This window comes from Chaetomium tenue (assembly GCF_020726465.1).
Source record: "Chaetomium tenue strain MPI-SDFR-AT-0079 chromosome Unknown F5144scaffold_1, whole genome shotgun sequence".
Taxonomy (NCBI): Eukaryota; Fungi; Ascomycota; class Sordariomycetes; order Sordariales; family Chaetomiaceae; genus Chaetomium; species Chaetomium tenue.
The window spans coordinates 65,915-81,731 of NW_027117329.1; the positions used below are offsets into that span (position 1 = coordinate 65,915).

General features: G+C 55.5%; 6 protein-coding genes across 6 annotated transcripts; 3 read left to right on the forward strand and 3 right to left on the reverse strand.

Moving 5' to 3' along the window:
* Nucleotides 1–4,437: 4,437 nt before the first annotated feature.
* F5144DRAFT_477768 (cutinase-domain-containing protein) lies at nt 4,438–5,619 on the forward strand (the record flags this gene model as incomplete). Its single annotated transcript, XM_066785063.1, has 5 exons — nt 4,438–4,700; nt 4,777–4,882; nt 4,940–5,119; nt 5,180–5,440; nt 5,509–5,619. The coding sequence occupies 5 exons, from the start codon at nt 4,438–4,440 to the stop codon at nt 5,617–5,619; spliced, it is 921 nt and encodes a 306-aa protein (XP_066647523.1).
* Nucleotides 5,620–5,622: 3 nt separating this feature from the next.
* F5144DRAFT_500195 (uncharacterized protein) lies at nt 5,623–7,962 on the reverse strand. The gene is made up of 5 exons (XM_066786366.1): nt 7,661–7,962; nt 7,271–7,600; nt 6,791–7,205; nt 6,122–6,672; nt 5,623–6,041 (listed from the first exon to the last, which is right to left on the reverse strand). The coding sequence occupies exons 1-5, from the start codon at nt 7,677–7,679 to the stop codon at nt 5,968–5,970; spliced, it is 1,389 nt and encodes a 462-aa protein (XP_066647524.1). The 5' UTR covers nt 7,680–7,962; the 3' UTR covers nt 5,623–5,967.
* A 26-nt stretch (nt 7,963–7,988) lies between these two features.
* Nucleotides 7,989–9,596, forward strand: F5144DRAFT_552415 (uncharacterized protein). Its single transcript, XM_066787740.1, has one exon. It carries the CDS (start codon nt 8,371–8,373, stop codon nt 9,346–9,348), a length of 978 nt encoding a protein of 325 aa, XP_066647525.1. The 5' UTR covers nt 7,989–8,370; the 3' UTR covers nt 9,349–9,596.
* A 1,280-nt stretch (nt 9,597–10,876) lies between these two features.
* F5144DRAFT_607450 (uncharacterized protein) lies at nt 10,877–11,968 on the reverse strand (the record flags this gene model as incomplete). The annotated part of the gene is made up of 3 exons (XM_066791556.1): nt 11,876–11,968; nt 11,505–11,668; nt 10,877–11,308 (listed from the first exon to the last, which is right to left on the reverse strand). Exons 2-3 carry the CDS (start codon nt 11,643–11,645, stop codon nt 10,877–10,879), a joined length of 573 nt encoding a protein of 190 aa, XP_066647526.1. The 5' UTR covers nt 11,646–11,668; nt 11,876–11,968.
* Nucleotides 11,969–13,220: 1,252 nt separating this feature from the next.
* F5144DRAFT_552418 (uncharacterized protein) lies at nt 13,221–13,604 on the reverse strand (the record flags this gene model as incomplete). Its single annotated transcript, XM_066787741.1, has 1 exon — nt 13,221–13,604. A coding segment is annotated over exon 1 (230 nt), but the record flags the coding sequence as incomplete, so codon positions are not given.
* F5144DRAFT_552419 (peptidase-like protein) lies at nt 13,605–15,672 on the forward strand. Its single transcript, XM_066787742.1, has 4 exons — nt 13,605–13,986; nt 14,052–14,482; nt 14,554–15,145; nt 15,207–15,672. Exons 1-4 carry the CDS (start codon nt 13,868–13,870, stop codon nt 15,550–15,552), a joined length of 1,488 nt encoding a protein of 495 aa, XP_066647528.1. The 5' UTR covers nt 13,605–13,867; the 3' UTR covers nt 15,553–15,672.
* Nucleotides 15,673–15,817: the final 145 nt, after the last annotated feature.

Here is a 15,817-nt window from a genome sequence, read left to right on the forward strand (position 1 = left end):
TTCTCCACGCCATCCACACTAGGTAAGCTCCACGACTTCAACAGCTTGGTGCACCCCCTGAACGCGCTGCACACATTCCTCGAATCCGCCACCACGAGCCTGTCCGCGCTCTCTACCGCCCTCCAGGCCAAGGCCACACGCACCACCCTCGAGCCCATGCTTCAACAGACCACACAAGCCTCGACCGACGTCTTACGGGCCCTCAAACCCGCCAACCAAAACGCCCACATACCTCCCCCATCCCCTTTTCCACCCTCCGCGGCCAGCCCGACACACCCTTCTACATCGGCGACAAGTAGCCCACCGAGACACCCGCCTACCTCTCCGCGTACAGCCTCGCCAGCGGCCAATCCATGGCCAATACCGCCCTGGCGCGCACCCGCCACCAGACCAGCGCTGCCCCGCTCGCAACGCGCAAAGCAAAAGGAACCCGCCGTCCTGGCACCTTTTTCCCCCGCCGTGCTGGCACGCCTTCGCAATCCGCATGGCCGGGCTTTGCCGCGCGAGGCGGGTTTGGGGGACATGCTGTTGGGGTCGTAGTCAAGTACGTGTTGGAGGAGGGTGTACATATGGGGAGAGTGCATGTACTGAGGATGCCGGGAAGGGGAAGGGTAAGGCAGTTGAGAGGGCGGAGCCAAAACCTACGCAGCTGAAACATGCCTGGCTTCGTTGTTGCTTCATGCTGAGGCACTGATGCTGGAACATGGGTATCTAGACAAGTGGCACGTGGCGTGGGAGGCGCTGCGGGTTGTGCAGGCATTGCTGGGTGGGCCAGTGGAGGCGTCGGGGTTGTCGTCGATCGCGTGTTTGCGGATGGAACCAGCGAGGCGATGTCTGAGGCGGCCGGGAGAGCTTTGAAGAAGCCGTCGCTATTAAGAAGCCCGCAGAGTAGTGAGGAGAGAAATCCAAATCGGATGAGATGCCCGACTGGATCTCAATTTCAGATGAAAGAAGTGATGTGACCATGGCGCCTCTTTTATGTACCATGGATCACCTTCCCGATTACAAGGCGTTCACGTTTGTGATTTGTTCATGAAGATCTCAAGCGGCGATGCCTTTTGCTCTTGGATACACCAAGAAAACAACATGAAGGTGACATGGGAATTTCAATCCTGCCTGCACGATTAGAGGGGCACTGGTAGTTGTTATTCCTGTAGTGTTCTTTGCTCTCACAACCGCCACAAACGTCAAAGACGATGACTTCAAAAAGCCATTGATAGCAGCCGAGCAAATCGCTATCAAGAAACTAATCTCCTTATCCAATGCATTGTCTCTCAGTGGCAGTCTACAACCAAACCACCCACCCAAGCCCACTCCAGGCACAGAACACAAAGCGAGGATGTACGATAGTTACAGCCAGGGAGGGCCAGCTTAGCCCCGTGCTGGGGCTGCCGCGGTGAGTTAACGACTGGCCCTAGATATAAATAACCTTTGTCTAAACTCTGGATTAGCCTTATCCCCAGCCCACTACTCCCGAGTATCTTCCATCCTAAACCTTAGTGTCTATCCCAAGGTTGTATGTCCGTCCCAGGTTATAGCGTGTGTTCAATGATATGTGGTCCGATGTGATCCTAAGGACATGAACCACCGAGCCATGCCTCCATAAGGACACTGAACCTCTCTCTATCTAAACAAAAGAGTGCGGCTGGTTAAAAAGGCTTCTTCTGGCTCATATGGGATGTTAGTATGCTTTCATGGATACGCTCGCGCCTTAGCTCTGCCGGCTGCGGCTTAAAAGCAAGCAGTCCTATTCATCAACACCATGATCCCCGTCACGAACTTGTAATACGCGACGAGCACTGCAGATACGATACGAGAGTTCTTTCAATGAGGGGCAAGGACACAAAAGAGATCACACACAATGAAATTCCAAATAGCACTTGGGGCACCCTCTTTCGCCCACCATCACGAGCACATTCTTCACTCATTGACACCCAACTATCACCATCTTTCCCTTCTCTCAACCTAGACTCCACGATGGACAACCAGCAGGATCAGTCACTGTTCCCTTATTTTCCTCGACTTCCACCCGAGTTGCGTGCAATGATCTAGGAGGAGACGATCGAGCCACGAGTCGTCAGCGTCAATTTGAGGCACCGATTCGCGGACGGGACGGGCGAGCCGATCATCTCGTGGCGGATCACGCGTAACCCATCGCCACTCGAGACGTCAATTGAAGCGCGGCGAACTGTCCTTTGCCATTACAAAGTGCTGCACTGCGTCGCCCCCGTGGAGATTACCAGAGGGCAAGCGCTCCCCTCGGCAGTGGTCTACTTCCATCCTCGAATGGACGTGCTGGGCCAAGACTTCGAGGTCATATATTCGAACTTCCTTCTGGTCCATCAAGTACAACGCCCAGGCACCAAGTCGCATCCTCACCGGCCTGCCAGATTTTAAAGATGGTTTATGCTCGGTGTGGTGGATGCACACCATCAGCTGCCCGAAGCTAGAGCGTGGCTGGGGAGGCAGATGAGCAACCCAATGCTGCCGTTATCCAAAAACCCTTGGGGTCTTTGTGGCATCAATTATGGCATGGGGGAGGCCAAGGCCTATTCAACCCCAATGGAGTGTGAGTCTTGAGTGCAAAACATTGTACAACTAGAATACTAACCAGCTATCTTCGATAGGATCCCGATTTTGACACGATGCTCCCCCAGACTTTGAACTCAGCTAGTTGACAGTCACAATCCGACAAGCAGACATGGAGTTGCATGAGAATAGATGGGAAAACTGGGCAAAGGCAAAAATGAGCAACCCAGGAGGGTGATGGGAAAGGATCAACTTGGGGTATCTCGGTCGTGTATAAAGTCTAGGTAGCAGGCATTATATGTACATTTAACAGTCCGTGAGTGGCTCATCTAAAACAAGTGGTTTCGTCGGGGACGGCATTCTTACACCCCTAGGGACTTCTCGGTTCCCCGCCCTTAATCGTATTATCAAATATTGATTGCCCAAATCTCTCCACGCTTTTCTAACAGCTGTGCAACAGTATAAACAAGCTTCCAATAAGACGTTGACGCGCCAAATGGCTCACATCTGGTCGCTCTATAGGCAATAAGTCGTTCCCTGGCCGTTCATTAACCGTCAGCATTGGAAGCTGGGCACTCCAGTCTAGGACTTGACCGCTTCGAACACCTCCCTCATGCTATTACTGTCAGCCCGTTTTGAACACCGGAGGTCCATCCGCACCCTGATACGACACGGCGGAAGCAGTGCGTGGCAACCGGGCAGTGGAACTTGCCGTTGCATCGAGCAGCGCTCAGAGTTGGGTACCGATTCAGGCTAAAGGCTAAACTCCCAGCCTCGGATCTTCCCTGGCCGCCGATGGGCTTCTAGGAACCGCCTTCGGCTCTCCCCGCATTGAGCGTTAAGCTCGCATCAAAGAACCGGGTACTGGGGCCAAGCAGATTGCACAAACCCGGAAGGGAGATGCGACCCTCATCAGCTCTTGATGCAACTAGCCACGTACCTGGCGGACGGTCACCACATGACTTCACCACAGACATCCCTGATCCCCGGCACTCTCTGGCCAAAAAAAGCCGAACTTCATCCAAGTGTGGGTGCTGCCAAAACCTTTAGCCAGAGGAACGAAGAGAAAGGCATTCGGAAACCCCAAATCTACATTCGGAAAGCCAAAATCTACTTTTTATCTAGCTCGATTTCCTTTATTAACTTATTTTACTTGATTATCTCTACTTTGTTTTTGGGTTTCTTCAATTCTCTTTTTTGTTCTTTTTTTTTAATACAAAAAAGAAAAAAGAAAAAGAAAAGTCACTTTCTTTACTTCTCTTTCTTTCCTCATTCTCCTTCCTCCTCGTTTCCTCAATTCCCTTCACTTCCTTCTCTTTTCTTGATTTCTTGCTCCTCTTTCGAGTTCGGCTTTTTTTGGCCAGAGGGTGCCCGGCAGTCCGGGTATTACCCATCGCTGCAACCACATGTGTGGACATTCACAAAAATAGTAGGGCTGGTATGGCCTGCATACAGGGGTTGTCCCAGGCTAGGAAACGTTCTCGAAGGCTCTCGGAGCCTCATGTCAAACACCAGTCCCACTTCGGAACAGCACCCCGGACAACGGCCCACCCCCAGTCCACCCTGACGGAGGCCACGAGGGAAAAGGGGTAGCAACCAGCGCTTTGCAGGACCAACTCGGACGGCTCGGCGGGGGAGCGGAATGCAACTGACGGGAGTCGGAGTCCTGCAAGAGGCTACTGTTGTATGGCAGGTAGCAACCGGGCATGTGGAACAACAGACTAGCGCTTAGGCACCCTGGACCATAATTGCCAACCACGCAGCATGTAGTAGTGAATTCAGTCAAGGGACTCGTCTTTGATCGAGGTATAAAGACTCAATCCACGCTCGCCCTTTTCAACCTTACCTCTCCCCCCACCACAGCCCAAACAACGAACAAACCTTCCCCACACCGCAGTCAACTTCACCATGTGGCCCACGCCCAAGGTTGCTTCCCTCCTCTTGGCGGCGCACGCGCTGCTCGTCAGCGGGTCGCCCGTCGATGCCGATGCTGTGGACGCTGCCGTCCTCGCCAAGCGTCAGTGCCCGCAGATCCACGTCTTCGGCGCTCGCGAGACTACCGTGTCTCCGGGCTACGGTACCGCCGGCCAGGTCGTCAACCTGATTCTGGGTGCTTACCCCGGGGCTACTGCTGAGCCCATCAGCTACCCAGCATGCGGGGGGCAGGCCTCGTGTGGTGGCACAGCGTCAGAGCTATTCTAACTCTGATCCAAACAATAAGGATACTAACCTTGAACCCCTGTATAGATACGGTGACTCGGCGAGGCAAGGCACTAGCGCTGTGGCGTCGGCCGTCAACAGCTTCAACCAGAGGTGTCCCAACGCTCAGATCGTGCTTGTCGGCTATTCCCAAGTGCGTGGTCCCCTTTTCCCGGATCATAGCGGGTCGTAAGTTGACAAACAATGGCAGGGCGGCCAAATTATGGACAACGCCGTTTGCGGTGGCCCCGACAGCGGCTCCGGTATTACTTCCACAGCCCCTCCCATCTCGGCGGCGGCCCTCAGCCAGATTAAGGCGGTAATCATGATGGGCAGCCCGCGTTATGTCGCTGGTCTGTCCTACAACGTCGGCACCTGCTCCGCCCAGGGTGTAAGTCCAAGCCCACTGGACATCCCAAATCCCTCTAGAAAGCTGACAACACCCCTCCAGTTCGCTCCCCGGCCGCGCGGCTACGTTTGCGGCTCCAACTCGGCCGACAAGATGAAGAGCTACTGCGACTCGACCGACCCCTACTGCTGCACTGGCAACGACGCCAACTCCCACCAGCAGTACGGCACCAAGTACGGCCAGCAAGCTCTTACTTTTGTCAAGAGCAAGCTCAGCACTTCTGGCGGCGGCGGCTCGCAGACGACGCCGTCCACCCCGACCCCGACCCCTACCGGCGGAAACGGGGGCGGCAACACCGGCAACGTAAGTTCGGACCCCTTAGCCTTCCCTAATGGTCACCGTAAGAATTCCAATGCTAACAAAATACCCAGTGCGCTGCCAAGTGGGGACAGTGCGGTGGTTCGGGGTGGCAGGGGGCTACTTGCTGCCAGAGCGGCTCGACCTGCCAGGCTTCCAACCAGTGGTACTCTCAGTGCCTGTAAACCATAGGCTTGGAGAACCGAGTGCCGTGGGACGCTAGCAAAGAACTGGGTTAGCAGTAACCAAGTGGCTTGGGAGTACGCCACTTGTTTGGCAGTACCCATTTAGTCTGGTTTCGTGTACATAGCTTCATTTGGGTGTTCAATGCATACCCGTACATGTGTCCGTCCAGTTTGATCCTTGCGCGGGTTGATGACCTCCGAGGTCTGTGAGTGACACTTCCCTCAACTCCGAGGCACGCACCCTACCAATTACACTCTGCCACCCCCCAAAATCGATCAAACAAACGCTTCCCATGATAACCAAAGACAAGATCGACCCACATAAACTCCTTCAGCACCTCCCTCGTCTCATGCCACGTCCGCAACCCGAGCACCGACAACGCCCGGGTCACCAGATCGTTCAACCAAGGCTCGCTGAAATCCTCGAAAATGGACACGCCCGCCACGAACGCGCTCCACAGAACTAACTTCCACCCTCCCACCGTCAACTCCGTAGACGTACTACCATGGGCAGCCTGGCTTCGTTCCAGGTCAACCTGCCACGTCGTCAACACATCCGTCAACCCCTCCACCAAGACAACCATGCTCTTCCCAATCCCATGCAACTTGATCAACAACATCTTCGCAAACGCCATCATCGACAGCCTCAACAACTCATGCACAAACACCGCATCACGCGGCACCTCACCCCCACCCTCCCCCACCACCCCCCTTCCAAGATGGCAACCCAACCCCCCCTCAAGCCTAAGTCTCAACAGGCGATGCGGCACCGACGTGCGCAGCCTAAACACAACCTCAATCGGTATCTTCGTCCGGCACGCCGCGGCCTCATTCACCAGCCGCGAGAACTCGCGCAGGTCGGCCCAGACGTTGAGCAGGCGCGGGTCGGGCCGCATGTGCGGCGGGATGGCGGCATCCAGCTCGGGGAACTGGCGGGCCAATCGTGCCCGCCCCGGCCCCGGTTTTGGCGTGATCTGCGGGGACCACGAGAGTTCGTCCTCGCGCGTGAAGCGCAGGTCGTGGCCTAGGCCCATGGCGAGGCCGATGTCGATGCTGCGGGTGGGGTGGGGTGGGGGGTTAGTTGGAATGTTGGTTTGGTTGTTTTTTTATTGGTGTGGGTGCGGACAGGGAACATAAGGGTGTGTGTGGGTGGGAAAGGAGGGGAGCTTACACGCGAGCCTTGTGCCCGATCATGCTGTCCGAACCAAACGATTTCATCCCCCCGCGGAGATCGATGATCTTCTTGAGGCCATCCATGTGCTTGACGGCCGTCTCGAGGTCGCCCGCCACGACGGCTGACATGGCCAGTGACGCTACGGAACCCATGGTGGCAAGCCCCACGGCTTCCTTCTCGTCATCGAGGCTCGCCTGCAAGTGTGCAAGTGCCTTAGAGAGGTGGTGCCGGGCTATTGGGCCATAAGTCTGGCCGGTGGCCAGGTCAAAAAACGCTTGGGCGGCGAAGAGAGTGGAGTGGAGGATGCCTGGGTGGTGGGCAAGGTCGGGAAAGCAGAACACCTTGTCATCTCCAGAGGTCGCAGTCGTTATATGCTGCATGGCGTAGATTTCCGGCTTGACAACCGTCAATGCTTTGGATCCATCAGCGAACGAACACACCCAACCAATCTAGCGCCGGCTCCGTCCCAGAACCTACCCCTGTGGATGAGCTTAATCACGTATGGTTGCATTTCACCGCCATATCCATGCAATGAGAGCTCTGATGCAATTCTGTGGGGGGTAACCGGCTTCCAGCCGTTCACGGCACTCGCTTCTGCATCGTCTGCCTCCTGCCAGGCTCCGGGGGTGTACGTAGCCTGGGCCACGGCACCTTTGCGCTTCGGGCCGGCCTGTGGGCCAGACCTGAGGCGATCATTTCTGAACTTGCCGGCATTTTTCCCCCGCATTACATGGCTGCGTATGAAACGACGTGTTGTCGGATCGGGCTTTGCGAGAGATGTGCTAACAATGAAAAGGTCGCCGGAACCTGCTGGGTGGTCAACTCGGATAGACTCATGGAGTTTAGTGATGTCCATATCGAACTCACTTTGTGCCATGGACGCCATGGGGCACGTCGAGAAGTTCGGGATATGTACGAGCGGGATGTTACCGTAGATGCAGGCCAGCACAGCAAATGTTGCCGACAGAAAAGCCCGAACGTCGAGGTGTGATTCGATGCTGCAGTGACGCGGCCTGTGTTATGCAGTGTCTTTCTGTCTTCATCCGCCAAAAGCTAATTTGAAAGACAGGATTTCTCGTTTCACTCCACTACATTGTTTTCCAGAACGAGCATGGCGACTTTTTATGGCCAGCTGGAAAGAGGTGACGTTGATCTCACCTCACTCAGCCTGGCTCGGCGCTCAGGGGGTCAGGGGCTATGAATTCAGATGATTGGCAGCCAGGGGTATCTTATGCCAAGGACTCCACTCGATTATATTCCGTTTTAGGAAAGGTGGAGGGTCAACGCATACAGGATGATACCTAGACGCCTTGCTCGGGGTCTCGGTTTGACCGATGCTGAAATGAATAGTCCGAGGAGGGTCGAATGCGCGTTGACGAAGTCGAGATCTGGAGGCGGTATGGTGAAACCTTCTATAAAACCGGTTGGCTGCCGACAGCAGTATTCCCAATCCCAATCCTTCTTTCTCTTCCAGGTTCCAAGCCATCACGGAAAACAACATTGAATCCTGCCATCGCCCTTATAGGTCTGACCCTTGCACAAGGCCACCTTTCCACCAGACCAACACAACCATCATCATGGTCTGCCAAACAAAAGCGGTGCCCTTCGAGTCTGAGAAAGACATCCCGCCTCTCGATGGCAAAGTGATTCTCGTCACTGGGGGCAACGTCGGTCTTGGCAAACAAGCCGTCCTCGAATACGCCCGCCATAACCCCGGTCTCATCTGGCTGGGCTCGCGGAGCATTCAAAAGGGGAATGCGGCGATCGACGAGATCAAACAGCAAGTCCCCAACGCGGTCATCAAAGTCCTCGAGCTCGACCTCTCCTCCTTCGCCTCCATCAAAAAGGCCGCGGCCACCGTCCTTTCAACATCACCGCGCCTTGACATCCTGATGCTCAACGCCGGCATCATGGCCACACCACCCGGCCTCACAAAAGACGGCTACGAGTCCCAGTTCGGCACCAACCACATGGGCCACGCCCTATTAACCAAACTCCTCCTCCCCTTGCTCACAAAAACCGCCAACACCACCGACAACGCCACCAAGCAATCCTCCCATCTCACACCAGGCGCCGTCGCCGACGTGCGCGTCATCTCGCTCTCCTCCGACGGGCACAGCATGGCGCCCAAAGCGGGCATCGTGTTCGACAGCCTCAAGACCGACGCCGAAGCGCTCGGCCCCGTGGGCCGGTACGGGCAGAGCAAGCTGGCCAACGTGCTGTGGGCGCGGCAGCTGGCGCGCGCGCAGCCGCAGCTGACGGTCGCGGCCGTGCACCCGGGGGTGGTGCAGACGTCGCTGATGGAGCGTGCTACGGGCGTGCCGGCCGTGGTGCGCGGCCTGACCCGCGTTGCTGTCGGTTTGAACCTGCTCACGCCGGTGGATAAGGGCGTGCGCAACCAGCTGTGGGCGTCGGTTGCAACGGTGGGGGTGGTGAGTGGCGAGTTTTATCACCCCGTTGGTATACCGGGGAAGGCGAGCCCGCAGGGGACGGATGATGAGTTGGCGAGGAGGTTGTGGGAGTGGACGGAGAAGGAGTTGGGGCATGTTATGTAGGTGGGGTTGGGTTTGGGCGTGGGTTGGTTCATGTTGACGTCTCTTGTTATTGTAGGATGCGCATCATGTTCGATTAGGAGTAATATTGAATACGTATGACAGTGGACAGAGTTGTTTGACATCGCTTCTCCAGGAGAGAGTGCGTGGTGAACTTCAGGCTGGGCACAGGATGTCTCGATTGATGGCAATCGGTCGATGACAATGACCTGGTTGGAAATTGGTTCAGAATCGAGGCCGACTTGTTGGGTCAAATAACTTCCAGGCGCGTTGGAGGGAAGGGTCATTTGGTAGCACGTTTCGTGCATCTTCTTCTTGTCAGCGATGTGGCTTCCAGGTTGCCTGCGATGAAAACTTGCAGGTTGCATGAGAGATGAGACTGAGCCCAGTCGGGCGAGCGCCTTCTGTTCCAGTCAACAAACTGAGTCCAGGTGCAGCTAACTGTGTGGTTTAGGTACTGTGGGTGGTGGTGGGGTTCAATCAACACCGTTTCCAATTCCCCTCGTCTTTCCTCCAAGTTCGCCAGCATCAACCCTGCCCTTTCCATTTCTCGGGCCTGCACCTCCCAGACCGAGTTGCTTATGAACGCGATCGACCCTTACCGAAGTCTTGTGTCTCGTCGTCACCAGCTACCCACATCGCCTTCGGGAGATCGTCCGCTTGCTGCTTGGCAGGATTAAGCTTCGTGGGGGTGGGCCGCCTCCATGCAAGGCCGAGACGGCTGAAAGCAGTGAAAGGTATTGGGCCTTCAAGGACGGTGTGGCGCCCGGGATGACCGCTCTGTTGCGTGCATGCAGACCAGGACTTGTGTCACCTCAGCAGACTAATGAATCCCATGACGGCCAGCCTAACCATGACCGATAACAGCCAGGCCATTGGAAATGGCCTTGCACTGCGTTGTGGCTCGTAATACCTCAGTGCAGGATCGCTGTCCTTCGCATCAGGGGGGGTACGTTGCGGATTCAGCGGGCCGTGCTAGGCAAATTCCTCTGCGTTTAGTTCGTCTTCGTCTTGTGTTTCTTGCGTAGGTAGGTCAGACATGAAGCCGGAAAGTAACTGGTACACAAAATCGCCATTGTTGCAACTTGGGACAGGGCAGGCCCGGGAATTCTAGCAGCTGCAGGCCTCCTTTGCTGTTCCTGTCCCTCTTCGCCTTCTGTGGCCCCCTCTGTGTTTTGTGACCCTCTTCGCCTTTTCTGCCCGCCTTCGCTTTTTGTATCCCCCGCCGCAGGGTGTGCCCGTCCTGGCGATTTGTGCACTGCGGTGAAACATCAGGACGAAAGAATGCTGTCGATCTGAAGTCAGTGGCGACAATGGCACTTTAGATCAAATCACAAAGCAATGGAACCAGTGTGATGGGGCAGGCATTGCTACCTGCTGGCCCTCAGGCCTCTGCTAGTCTACGCCCACCCACCCCGGCGCCCCAACCTCCAAGCCAGGAAATTCCCGGCACACAAAGAAAAAGGCAAAACAACAAGACAGCAAAGAGAGGGAGGCAGAGCCCCCAGCCACGGCAACAAACAACATGGGCCTAAATCTCGCCCAGGTCGGCGGCGCCCGTCTCCTCCTCCGCCTCCTCCTCGTCATCCTCCCACTCGCCGGCGGTGGCGAGGGGCTCCGACAGCGGGCCCATGATGGAGTGCCTCGGCCAGCGAGGGGCCTTGGTGGCAGCCGCGGGCTTGCGGCGGCGGGGAGCGGGGGCGACGGCGGGCTTGGCGGCGGTCGCGGTGGTGGTCTTGGAAGCGCGGGCACGCTTCTTGGGGGCCGGGTTCTCGTCCTCGGCGTCGTCGGCCTGGGCGACGGCGGCGGCCTCATCGGCGGCGGAGGGGAGGTTGTTGTCCTCGCGGTACTTCTTGTCGTACGCGTTGATTTTGCCTTTGATAAGGCTCCAGGCGTTGGCGACGGAACGCGGATTCTTCAGGCCCATGCGCTCGGCGACCTTGGGGTAGTCGATTTGAATGCCCTGGAGCGTTGTGTGTTAGCGGCGTCGGGAGCAGGTGCGAGCGCGTGTGGCGGGGGTTTCTGGGGTTTTTCTCTGGCATAATAGCCGAGGCCGAAACCAACAGTGAAACGGCGAGGAAAGTTCCGGTGTTTCCGGGACAGAACCGGAGCACTGGGGGGCAAGCGTCAAAGTGAAGGAATCAGAAGGATGGACTTACGCCAGGAAAACCAGGGACGGTGAGCAGGCCCTGGAGCAACATGGTTTGCTCGCGAGCAGTGAGAACGGAGAGTGGACCGTCGCCATTGGCATTGCCAGCGGCGTCCTCAGCCTTGTTGGTATATTTTGACTTGGCAGGCATCGTGATGTGCTATTTTTGAGAGTCTGGAAAGCCACATTAGTTGAGCACACAACGCGACGAGCAACACAGATGACATTGGGCAATGTTTGGAGGCTCGGGGCTTGGAGTCATGAATGAAAGTGAGGGTGGCAGCATTGGGGCTTCTGCAACGCGACTTGATCCAAGCTGCGGAAGTCGGATCCGGAATGTTTTGGTCGAAGGTAAGAAGTGAGACTGGAAGGCTTACTTACTCGAATGAAGAGATTGATGAAGCAGTCTTAGCTCAAGATAGTAGAGGATCGAGATGCAATTTTGGTGGTCTCTCGAGGTGAAGTGACTTGGATGTCGGAGTTGTGGTGTTGAAAGAGAAAGGAAGAATGAAGGAGAGAGGAGGGGTATTTATGCTTCTCTGGCAGGCGTGAATCAGCTAGGGCTAGAAATGCGGGTCTCAAGAAAGGAAACACACGTATGTGGTGGTGTTGACACCGAGACTTTGTGAAAATTCCTTTCAAATCGCATCAGCAGGCAAGAGGTGGGTGTGGAAGGCCGAGGAGAGAGAAGCCCCTGTGAAAATAATACAAAGCGGAGCACCCCTTTGGTGTTTTCATGCACCACAGCCCCGGCCTCAGGCTTTACCTCTTTCATTCATGCGGGAAAGAGCCAGAATTGGGCTCGAACTGATGAGACTGGGCGAACACTCCAGCCCAAGAGGCTGAAGCATTGTCCTTTCCATTCCATGACTTGACTGCCATTGTCTCAATACCCTAATCCAGCTTCAATGGTAATATGAGGGGGAGTAAACAATACCAGATCCATCTCAGAGACATGCAGTCACCTATCATTGCACCATGTTGATACATCCTCCCACTTAGGGAGATGACTTTGGCTCAGTTCCATGAGTTCCCTTGATCACAACTCCTGGGAACAAGTCCTTGGAAATAAGTTCTCGTCTTTCACAATCCGCATATTATTCAGAAATGTGACACACCGGGTTTCGTCATTCCTCCGGAGGTGTAAGACAGGCTACTCAGGAGTATTGTTGAACTTCAACAGTTGAAGGCACCCCTGATATAAAAGGATTCTGCATCCTTTCCTCCGTTTACTGCCAAACTCAGGATGGGTCTTGGGATGGAGGTTAATTTCTTCACCCAATGATCTCCGGTAATGGTCGGCACTGCTGCAAGCGGAACCCGGCCACAAGTCATGGGAGGACCGATAACAGGTGGGGCCGGACCGGAGTGGGGCCGAAACACGGCTCCCGGCCGGCTGTCTTTCTCATTCAGGTCCGATTGGTTAACGAAAGAATCTTCCAAGGGAGGAAAAGATGCCATTTGGAGTGTGGTTTCTTGACTTCCAGCTGCATGATATTGTTGTCCATCGCACCTCTGAGTGCCTCAGTGTGAGAAGTTGTGATGGGTATCCCAAACACGCAGTATGACATCACCGGCCATAGTTTGGCTATTGTTTCCATTGAATTCAGCTCAATCATGATAGTGCTTGTACTCAATGAGGTCATTATTTACCATTATTTGCGTCACTCTCAACCTCAATGCTTTCATTCGACATGCTTAATGTCATGAGCAAGCCTATTAACAGGGCCTTCTCTGTTCCTCAATACACCAATTCCCATCAACCAACAAGGTTCGGTTTCCATCAATTATCTGTGTCGATGCCTAAACCTGCGAGAATCAAGCAACTTGGGGATATTCCAGTTTGAAATGTGGTAAAAGTAGAAGGAAGGCGCAAGTTGAATGAAGACATGGGTCTTGTTGAGCAAACCAGGGGTAATTGAGAACAGACCAAGGCCATTCGCAGTGCCATACACAGTAAACCGACCACAAAAACAATGCCGAGCTTTTTTTGCGATGCGGCCCCACGAGCCAACATGGAAGGTCTCTCGTCACCTTCCACTTGCGGGTGTTGTCTGCAGCAGGGCGGCCCGGCAATTTGCTGCAAATGCCGGTTACTATGACCGCTAATCGGGGTTGGCAGGGCAAGCATGGTTCAGAACAGCCTGTTACGGGCATGGAGTCTGACGACATCGCGGGCTAAATCATCACCTTCTCCCTTCAGTCAAGTTGGAGTCTGGAGACCTTGGCTGAGCGGGCAATTAAAAGGGAGCAACGCAGTAGTGAGGTATCCAAGCAATTAATGCGGGATTGTTGTGCACCTCCATCTCTCCCATCTTTAGATCCAGTCTTCGATCCGCGCCGGCGAAGATCCTCCAACGGAAGGCAGGAACAATGAAGGTACCCCGCACCACAACAGCAGTTGTGGCGACGCTTCTCCTCTCGTCGACCACGGTCGCGACGAACAATCCGTTGACTGCGGATAAGCTGGAAGCGGACATCAAAGCAGAAGAGTAAGCCAACAAACCCGACCCCAACCCATCATCAATCCGGCCCTTCCCGCTGACCAAACCCCCAGACTCCAAAATGTCCTCTGGAACCTTAACCATATCGCCGTGACCCACGGCGGCAACCGGGCCTTCGGCGAACCCGGCTTCAAGGCGTCGCTCGACTTTGTGCTCGAGCGCGCGCAGACCCGCGTCGGCGACAAGTTCGACACCTTCGTCCAGCCCTTCAACCACACCTACGACAAGACACTGAAGATCAGCGTGACGGGCCCTGAGGGCGAGGACGTCTTCGTCATCAGCCCCCAGTACAACCCGCCTACTCTGGTATCCGGCGGCATCACCGCCGCGCTCGTTGATACCCCCGTTGACAATGAGCGCGGGTCAGCATGCTTCGCTGATCAATGGGAGGGGTTGGATGTGAAGGGCAAATTGGCCCTCGTGAAGAGGGGCCTTTGCGCTGTGGCGGACAAGTCTATTCTCGCCAAGGAGCGCGGGGCTCTAGGTGAGGATTGAATCTGCGGATTACATTTAATGGCTTCGGGAGCGAGATGCTGATGATTTGCGGCGGAACAGGTGTCATTTTGTATGACGAAGTCCCTGGGACCAACATTGTAGTTCCCACTCTGGGCGCCGAAAACATTGGGCGCATGGTCCCCATTGGTATCATCCCCTTGGAGGTCGGCCAAGACTGGAAATCTCGCCTGGCAGCCGGCGAAGAAGTGACCGCGACTCTGCTCGTCGATTCCATCTCCGAGACCCGCGAAACATGGAACATCATTTCTGAGACCAAGCAAGGCGACCCGAATAACGTGGTCATGCTCGGGGCGCATCTAGACAGTGTGCAGAAGGGCGCGGGCGTGAACGATGACGGCAGCGGCACTGCGGCCCTCTTGGAGATCATGACTGCGGTCAGGCGCTATGACAACTTCCCGAACAAGATTCGGTTTGCGTGGTGGGGAGCTGAAGAGAGCGGCCTGGTCGGCTCGCTGTACTACACCTCGCACCTAACCGAGGCCGAGGCCGACAGCATCAGGTACTACTTCAACTACGACATGATCGGCTCCCCGCAACCCGATTACAGCATTGCCAGCAACGAGAACAGCGGTGTCGGTCCGCAACTGCTCGACGAATATCTTGTCACCAAAGGAATTGATGTCCGCCACGGGTACGTCATCTCGCTCGTTTAGGATCTCCGTTTCCGATATGTACTGACATTACCCCTTCAGTGAATTTGGCAGCGGCTCAGACTTCGTCGGCTTTGTCGAGCTCGGCATCCCGACCGCGTCGCTGCACACTGGCGCTGGCGCGCCCTACGATGCGTGCTACCATCAGGCGTGTGACGACCTGGATAACATCCACTGGGAGGCCCTCACCCTCAATGCTAGAGCCGCTGCTCGCGCTGCCGCGAGGCTGGCGAATTCGCTCGACGGCGTTCCGGCTCGGGATAAGACAAGCCTCAACCTCCATACCCGCCGCGGGGTGGTTAAAAGCTTCAGGAGATGGACCGCGCTGGCCGAGGAAGCCAGGGGCGGGCATACCTGCTCGCATAAGGGAAAGAAGATCCGGGTATAAGTGAGCAACGTACCAGAGAACACATACATGAAAGCAAACGCCGACGAGGAAAAATTCGGCCAAAAGGTACAATGAATTACATTTGCGAATATACCACCTTGTCAAGACTCGAGACTTAACGACAATAACTGATGGCCCACGTTACCGTGGCAATACACGTGGACTCTGATTTGGCACGACTATTCTTCAGTCAGGGATCATACGCTTGACATGCTTGCTGTCTCTTCCGGTTTCCCCATCGGGAAGTGGCTTCTGCACGTTGCCT